This window comes from Austrofundulus limnaeus, unplaced genomic scaffold, assembly GCF_001266775.1.
Source record: "Austrofundulus limnaeus strain Quisiro unplaced genomic scaffold, Austrofundulus_limnaeus-1.0 Scaffold5, whole genome shotgun sequence".
Taxonomy (NCBI): Eukaryota; Metazoa; Chordata; class Actinopteri; order Cyprinodontiformes; family Rivulidae; genus Austrofundulus; species Austrofundulus limnaeus.
The window spans coordinates 4697468-4706724 of record NW_013952407.1 but is presented as its reverse complement, the minus strand read 5'-3'; the positions used below and the strand labels follow the sequence as shown (position 1 = coordinate 4706724).

The window sequence follows — 9257 nt, the reverse complement described above, 5'->3', positions numbered from 1 at the left end:
CATTAAATTCCAGTGAAATATATTTATGTTTGTGGTTGTAATGTGACAAAATATGGAAAAGTTCAAGGGGTATGAATACTTTTGCAAACCACTGTACGTGCAGCCGATTTTTTTGGGGCCGATTCTTGAAGCCGAAACTACTTTTTCTTCCTCCATTAACATGATAAAAATAATAATGATAACAAATGTTACACAAGTCTTAATTTAACACAAAACAAACAAACAAACAAACAAAAAACATTTATTAACTAAGCCTTGTCTGATGCAGGCTGTTTTAAGTGCTACCACAGAGGATTTCTTCTTTCAGCCCTTTCTTAAAAAAATTTAAAATAAATAAATTCATGATTTATTTTATCTAGTGCTAAATATTCTGTTTTTATTTGTATATTAATAAGATTAATACAGTTTTTACATAAAATGACTGTTTTAATATCCCAGCATTTTTGATGCAAAAACGGCAACAGGCCTAAATAAAACTGTTAGAGGAACAGAGAAAAAGGAGAGACACATACATCTTGCTATCTTTGTGAGGACTTCACACACACAACACTCACAGCATCTCTGCCTCAGTCTGTGCCCGTTTTTTAGACCAGACAAAAAATGCATTTAAAAACAGCTGATGTTAACTTTAGATCACAGTTTGAAATGTACACCGAAGAGAACCAGCATCACGACTGCGGTCACAGCAAACGTGATCTGAGCAGCGTCTGGTTCACATGGTGGACGGTTGCGCTKGCTAAAACGTAACAGCGAGAAAAGACCGAAAGCGTTTTTGTTTTAATCCAGCAGGGAGAACAATAGAGGTGTTTTCTATGCCTCCTGTGAGCAGCTCCAGCATTTTTAAAAAGAAAAACAACGTGGACATGCTAATTACAGTGCGGCTTCAAAGTGAAAGTAAAACATGTCGCTGCGCTCCCGTCCGGAAAAGAAACTTAAAACACAGCTGTTCTCTCTCCCCTCATATTCCGACACAGAGGGTAGAAACATCTAAATTAGACAGTTAAAACACATTTATAGTTCATAACTCATCCTTGTTGTTATTAGCACTCTGTCTCACAACATTAGCAGCCACGCTCTCCCCGGGGAAGGGGGCAGACACGTGCTCTCGCGTGACCCAAAGAATGGATCGGCCGAACGGACAGCGTATCGGCCGATACCGATACAAGGAAAAAACGCAAATATTGGCCAAAAATATTGGCCGGCCGATGTATCGGTCGACCCCTAGTTAAAAGCCTTGTCCAGGTCCACAAAACACATGTAGACTGGATTAGCAAACTCCCATGACACCTCAAGAAATCTAGTGAGGGTCCACAGCCAGGATAGAACCCGCACTGTTCCTCCTGAATCTGAGGTTTGATCATCAGTTTGACTTGTTTCTCCACAGAGTGATGTCCCTATAATTGGAGCACACCCTCCAGTCCCTCGTTTTGAAGAAGGGAACCACCACCCCAGTCTACCAATCCAGTGGCACTGCCCCCGATGTCCATGTAATGTTGCAAAGGTGTGTCAGCCAATACAGCCCTACAACATCCAGAGCCTTGAGGAAATCAGGGTGGATCTTGTCCACCCCCGGAGCCCTGCTACGGTGGCGCTTTTAAACTACCTCGGCGACTTCAGCCCCAGTTATGGACAAACAACCCTGAAGTCCTCAGACTCTGCTACCTCCATGGAAGGGATGGTGGGATTGAGAAGGTCCAAGAAGTATTCCTTCCACCTCCCGACAGCATCACTGGTTGAGATCAACAGCACCCCACCTTCACTGAACACAGCGTTATGGTGCGTTCACACCAAACGTGTTTTGAGCATCAAAATCGCGTCCAACGCTTCAAGTTGGATGCTTGTGCACAGACCTTGTTATTAAGACGCTTGACAAGCGTTAAACGCGTCAAGAGACTTTTTTCCCCTCCTTTGCCGGTCTCTGTACAATGGTGAATGGCTTTGCTTTATTTACTGAGAGCAAAAGCATGTCATGCTCACGAGATAGTTAATTCATAATTAATTCATCAGAAAATTCAGAGACTATCTGAGTTTGGTGATTTTCACCACCCAGGAGCTTCGAGCTAACAAGGCTCGCTTTCAGAACTATTTTTTCCCGAGCCCAGTTTGATGAGCTGCTGATCCGCATCGGTGCTGATATCTCCTTGTCAGGACATCAACTACAGGCACTCGATTTCAGCTAGAGCTCTTGTCCATCTGTCTCAGGTTAGTGTCTCGTCGGAAAATGTGTCACTACGTCACACAGTGGAGTCTCTCTGACTGGTTGACGTGCTGTATCGAGCTTCAAAAGTTCAGATTTTCCAACTCTGATGAACGTCAAGTGCATCGAACGCTTAAATCGCTCAAAACGCGCCACGCTAAACGTGCTAGACGCGCTGCCGCACTTCCCGACGCGCGTCCACCARAAACTTTGCATGTAAATCTGACGCTCATAACGCATTTGGTGTGAACGCACAATTAGTATTACATAAGTGTTATTGTTACATAAACAGGAAAAACAAAATGAAACCTTTATGGCCGGCTCATCTAAAGATGCTAAACCAGTTTACTCGGTGTCAGCTTGCATATTAACAATGACTCACAGCTGGTGTCAGTGTGGTGACTCCCAGTCGGCAGAGAACGTCTCCTTTGTTGCTGATTGCCCACACAGGAACCATCTCCACGCTGCTCTGAGCTGAACACGGCAGGATCGTCACATCGTTCAGTGGGATGGGTGGAATTTCTTGCCATGGTCCTGTTGTGGTTAATTTACACTTTCTAAGCAACAAAAACAAAAGATTTTACACAGATTTAAATTACTATGAACTAATTTGTCAAAAAGTTCATTTTAAAATCAACTCACTTTACTATACTATTTACAGATAAACACAAACATAACACACACAAAGAAGGAGTCAAGTTTGATTAATGGATTCTTTTGGATCAGTGTGAACTCCACTCTGCCTGGGTTGCTTTTTACAGTACCTGGCCCATCGCCGACGTCTAACAAAATCCTTTATTGTTTTATAGCTGTGATACGACCTGCATGAAGGAAGACAAACAATGAATTCCAGGATCAAATAAATAAATGAAGTTTGAACAGAAACTGAACCTAGTTTGTGTCAGTTGATGCAGCTGGAGGGTTCAAGGGATGGCGAAACCTACGCTGGAAAGTCAGCAGCATACTGCCAGCCTTCTCTATCTGTTCCCCCAGAGACGCTGAAGTCCACGGCCCAATCAGACACCTGGAAACATCAGAGATGAGAAGCGAAAGACTTGGACGCACCTGCAGGTTTACCCACACGTACTCTGACCAGAATAAACCCCTGCAGTTTCCATGTAATTACCAAAATAATGCTTGAATGATGAAGGAGGTTTCAGATTACCACAGAAGGGGTGTATGTGTGTAGGTCTGCTTACCCAAGTCCAATGAGGTGATGGAGGTTTTGTGCTTATTTTTGTGCACTCATGTAATCCAGAGGCATCACTCCACATGTAGCGATCTGTTGGAAGTCCTCTGAAGCAAAGTGGGTCATAAATTACATGAAATTATTAATCACATTAAGTTTTAAATTTGGGTAAAACTGTGCACTCTGGCTGTTAACTGTTCCACACAGTTTCACTGTTTGTAATGTCAGTGCTGTCTTTAATTAGGTGAATATAATGTGAAATAATGCTGCTCAAACAGTTGTTCATTGATTGATCAACATCTTAAAGGTTCCAGTGACCACTAGGGATGTCCCGATCAGATACTCAGTATCGGTATCGGTGGCAGATATGGCCATTTTTTGAAAATCGGGCAGAATCAGATTTAGTCATGTGATCGGGCCGATCCAATTTTCGCAACAGTTTTCAGCATCATTATGTTTTACAACTGCCATTAAAAAGTCAAGACGCACACAAGTATGCAACCTTGTCCAGTGTGCGAACACTTTTCAATGGAAAACAATGATGCTGAAACTGCATCTTGCAAAAATCTGCAAACTGGATGTTTCTCGTGGTGGGAACAGCAGGGCTCACTTTAATACTACCAAGGTTGGTAGTTTACCAACCTTGTCATTTGGAAAGAAATAAAAAATAAAGCTATAGGATTGGTATCGGATTAGTATCGGAAAGACTAATCATTAAAAAAATCTGATTGTATCGGGAACCAAAAAATCTGGATCGGGACATCCCTAGTGACCACAGCCATTCCAACTAACTGTAAAACAGTCAGAGGGAACAAACTAAAAACCACAACGCAGAGTTGTTCAATTCACCCGAATTAAAATGCCTGTGACATGAAAGTGTTGTGATAAATACAAATCACTTGCTAGAACACATTTGATTTGGAAATAAATGGTCTACTGTATCTTAAATTAGCTGAGTTTTTTTTCTTTTTTACCCTGAGACATCCAGAAAATAATAAGCTTGTGTGGGATCTCATCAACTCAGCAGGACGTCCTACATCAAAGCTCAGGATGGATTGTGTTCAGACTACCAAACATATGCATATAAAAGGGGTCCAGATCATCTTTGAAAGAGGTCCGGTTAAAAACATTTTCAGTGCACAATAAGGCCCATTTTGGCCTTCCAAATACAATTCAGTTATAGGGACAGACTTTAGCCTCTGTGTGAACAGGGTCTAAAGACTTGGATGGTGTAAGATGTTGCAGAAGGTCAGATATATACAAAGAAGCCTGACCTATAAAGGCTAAAGTAGGACAGAGAGCCAGTAAAGTGTAGCAGAGTTAAAGGAGAAATAGTGAGCCCAGTACCTGCTGGTGTAACCAGTAACAGGGTTCCACCTCTGGTTCTCATAGATGTAAACATTCTTGACATCAGTCTGCGTGTAAATATTATCCGTGCTGCTGCTGAGTCCCTGGAAAAATCCCCCTCCATAACCTCCGGTGTAAATCCAGGCAATGTGGTCGTAACCAATCCCCCACACTATCCCTAAGCTGTTGCACTCCACCAGCCGCAGGTGTCCTCCGACCTGTCGCCAGAACCTGCAATGATACATCAATGGTCTCAAGGATAAATGCTGGAAAACACACAAATGTTCACAYTCTCAGAGACGTGCCCGTTATCCGTACATCTGATCGCAGGGGGTGGGGTAAGGAGTGGCCTCCAGATCGGGAGTGGGCTCGCTGACAAAGATGTCCCCTTTACAGGTGATGGACCAGATGGCCTGTTTGATTGGAGGGCCGTGGATTCCCCTGGAGTCGCAGCATGACACACTCAGCAAAGCTAGCTGGGGACAAAATAAAAATAAACCATCTCTGGAGTTAAATCAGGCTTTCCTAAAAATGGTGCTACTGCAAAAAACATAAATATTTTATGCCTGATTACATTATGGTGGCAATAGTTGACATTAAAGTCTCATTATAGGTGGTGTTTTTGCATACAGACAGTGAAACTTATTGTCTTCTCTTCATACCCACCCAGTCATACATTTCCAGCTCTGTGGCAGCTGCCAGTCTGATTGGCCACCTCTGCTTGGTGCGCTCGGGAGTGTAGATGGCAAACGTGTGTTTGGAGTCATTTAACACTGGGACCAGGATGGTCACTTCATTGATGAAGGCGTGCAGATACTGACAGCCAGGAGAGAAAGTAGAGACAAAAAAAGAAGAAAGAGTTGAATGCAGACTGAACATTGAGGGTAGATCTGAAACATGCTGTAAAAGCAGCATCAGAGTTAATGTTGGAAAAATAAAATATACCTTCTTCTCCTCGTAATAATTGTAGTAGATGAATAAAATGCCGTCTTTGTAGCCCTCTGGTCCTGAAAACTGCTCCAAGGCGAAATGAACGTCAGTCCACTTGTGGGGCTTCCAGTCTCTCCACCACTGCATGGCTCCTTTCTTCTTCCACACCGACTGCCAAAACATTAAGTGACCAAGATGAATTCTCTCTAATGTTTGAAAGCTCAAATTTGCTCCCCTACTGCTTCTACCTGTTCGATGGCTTGCTCGTAGTGTCTGAAGTTATCCAACTCTCTCTTGGATCTTTCACTGAGTTGCTCAAAGATTTGTTTCCTCCAGGCTGCTGTCTGGGTCGGCGTCACAGAGAGACTCAAGGACTGGACTGACTGGAGCAGAGCTGCAGGAAGACGGGTGAGGAAATACTAGTTTGTGTCATTTTATGATATAGCTTTGATGTTTAGAATAATTACATCATTACTGTATGAACAGAGAATATAAATTTAGCACYAAAATTAAGGAAATTTGTGCTTGGTAGATTATTTCTTTGTTGTAACAATGCTTCTTGGCAATAAATCTTATATRGTTGGAAAGTCCCTTTTAAATGGTGCTACATTTATAAGGAACATGCATTTGTGGGATGAGCAGCAGAACTGAGTATGTGGGTTGTGCACATGAAACATTTGACAAATTTCCTCTACCAAACAGCTTATTTGTTTTCAACATTTGGTACCTTAAGGTGCTGCCAATCAGGTGCTCAAAATAAGATTTATTGCCAAGAAGCACTGCAACAACAAAGAAATAATCTACGAAACACAAATTTCCTTACTTTTTGTGCAAAGTATAGTTTATAAGTCAATAAATAATGTGCTCTAAAGGGCTGCATAAGTCTTTGCTCCATGTTATTCCTTCTATTTTGTTGTTTTACAACCTGGAATTGAAAATAGATTTGATTATAAATAATGTACCTTTAGAAGTGAAACCCCTCCAAATTAATCAATTTAAATGGGGAAAATATTATGAATAATTTAACAAATCTGAAAAATGGTCCATGCTGATTAACATGCTGAGAACACCATCCTAACAGTGAAGCACAGTAGTGGCACCATCATGATTTGGGGAAGTTTTTTTATAGGCAGGGAATAGATAATGCCAAGATTTTGGAGGAAAACATCTAAAACTGGAATGYAAACAGGACAAAGACCCTAAACACTCAGCTGAGGCAACACTCCACTAGTTAAAGGAAACCAGTTYAATGTTCCTGATTGGTCCAGTCAAAGCCCAGTGATCAGTCAGACTGAATCTCTGTTAAGACGTAAAAGATTCACAGACACAAGCGTTTCAAATTAAAGAATCAAACTGAAAATCTATTTAAGAAAAAGAAATGATTGTCATCCTTCTGCAGCCCTCTGTACCTCACTGAACTTACATGATGTGTTTAAAGGGCAGATAAACCAGTTGAGTTGAGTGTGACTATCCACAGAACAACCTCCACCGCTGACCCATGCCCACAGAGGATGCTCATCCGCCCCATACGGGTCTTCTGCTGCGAGGGTGTAGGTGGCTACAGATGACAGACTGCAGGAGTCAGCCGCGGTCTGATGAGCCTGCGCCTCCTCCAGATCTACGTTACTCCACTGGAGATCAGGAGCGCCACCATTCTGGCTCGGAGAACAAGCTCCACCAGCAGAGAGGACTTTGACATCTCCTTCCCCAGGGACGGCTTCCTCCTCCTCCTCCAAGACAGCAGGACTGGTTGATTCCACGCCCTTCGGGGTCTTCCCCGGCTCCCGATCGGAGACGAGTTCAGAGATYAAGCTGTCACTTGTGACCTTGGGGATGCGCGGTTTGGGAGTCTCAACAGGTGGGTCAGATGAGGGTTTAGTTTCTACAAAGGATTCTGGCGAAGTCATGAGCCCAAAGCCTCCATCAGCTGATCCTTTCTCTACATCTGATTCTACATCACTGACTCCTGGCTGATCCCGCACCTCACCAGAAAAAAAACAACCAGCACTGTGAAAGAAAGACACCAAGAAAAAGAAGAGATTTTCACTGAAAGGGTATTTTTTTTTGCGATAAAGCTGTTTTATGCATTTTCAAATATAATTGTGTGATTTTGCTGATTCGGGCTTCTGCACCTCTGCACACTGTTGGCACTGGCGCTGGAGTGGGAACGGTCTCCATCTCGAGGAACGCTGATGGCTTTCCAGGTTTTACCGCTCAGCTCACTGGTAGTCACACCTTGTCTGAAGTATACGGCCCGATCCTCACAACTAATAGCCCACACCTAAACACAACAGAGAGGGGGTGTCATATGCCCTGATAATAAAAGCACCAGGAACTGAAAGCCTTGCGTGGTTTTGACATTCTGTTTCCCTTCCTTCCAGTTAAATACACCTGATACACATCTGCTGTCACAGTTCACCTGGTCATTTAGTCCAACGTTGACCGTGATCATTTCCCCAACCATGCTGATCCAACCAGAACCACAGGGGTTGTGAGAGTTCACGCCCCGCCTGAACCACACCTGATGCAGCAGGACAGTGGAGACAGGTTATCTGACAACTGAAAGCATCACACATTGAATCCCAGCATGCAATGCACCTGCCCAAACACCACAGATCAACAAATTTAGCTGCAGTTTGACCATAGGAGTCACTTTTTCTTTGCTAAGGCAGATGGTGTCAGCAAAACTAGTTTGCTTTTATCCTTTTAAAAACTCTGTATTAAACATTTTGAAATTTTACATAACACACAAAAAAGAACAAAAAGACAGAGAGAATAAAATAATTACAAGGGCCATCTAGTTACAAAGAAAAACAACCCTTTAACTGATAAAGTATGAAGTAGAATAGTATACAAAATACTTTACAGATTTAACTGACTGCTTTTCAAAAACAAAAAAAACATTTTCATGTTTCCCCGTATTCTTCGCATTTTTCTAAAAAATGTCTGAGGAAAAAAGTTATTTGGTCCATAATATAAAGTCCATGTACTGTATTATGTCCATTCTGGGTTTGTCCTTTCCCTTTTTTWAAACTTTATCCTTTAAGATAGAACTCATACGGAAAAGGATCAGGGCCGCAGAGCAGAATTTTCTGTGAGAATTCTGACTTTGTTCTCTGAATTCTGAGAAAACTCAGGAAAACTTTATATAGAAAGTACGTTATGATGTCTTAGATTATACTGCCTGTGATGTCTTGAATTACACTGGCTATTTATGATGTCTTAGATTATGTTGCCTATATCTGTATTCTGTATGTTTGTATGCAACAGATAGTGCTGAAATGCAATTGCCTTCTGGGACTTATAAAGCAAATGTTAGTATATTACACAGCTATTATATTATGGAAATTACTTACACGTAAACCAGTTCCAGTGACTAGTACTAGGAAACTACAAACCCAGTGCTTAAAAAACAGAAAGTATGTTATGATGTCTTAGATTATACTGCTTATATGATGTCTTAAATTACACTGACTATTTACCTAATATGTTATGTCTTCCATTATTCTGCCTTTTTTTCCTTTCTTTTATTTGTTTGTATCATTTCTTAAATATGTAAAGCACTTTGTATCTACAATGTTGTATATATAATAT

General features: G+C 41.8%; 1 protein-coding gene across 1 annotated transcript in view; it reads right to left on the bottom strand.

Annotated features, from left to right (window-relative positions):
* The window catches only part of tecpr1a (tectonin beta-propeller repeat containing 1a), a 22220-nt gene that overhangs the window by 4997 nt on the left and 7966 nt on the right, over positions 1-9257 (bottom strand). Inside the window, exons 7-18 of the mRNA XM_014028087.1 lie at positions 8083-8184; positions 7796-7944; positions 7087-7670; positions 5912-6057; positions 5679-5834; positions 5400-5549; positions 5052-5209; positions 4734-4964; positions 3397-3493; positions 3142-3221; positions 2962-3018; positions 2580-2754 (exon numbers count right to left, since the gene is read on the bottom strand). Of these exons, the coding sequence (XP_013883541.1) occupies positions 2580-2754; positions 2962-3018; positions 3142-3221; positions 3397-3493; positions 4734-4964; positions 5052-5209; positions 5400-5549; positions 5679-5834; positions 5912-6057; positions 7087-7670; positions 7796-7944; positions 8083-8184 (2085 nt within the window). The remainder of the gene's footprint in view (positions 1-2579; positions 2755-2961; positions 3019-3141; positions 3222-3396; positions 3494-4733; positions 4965-5051; positions 5210-5399; positions 5550-5678; positions 5835-5911; positions 6058-7086; positions 7671-7795; positions 7945-8082; positions 8185-9257) is intronic.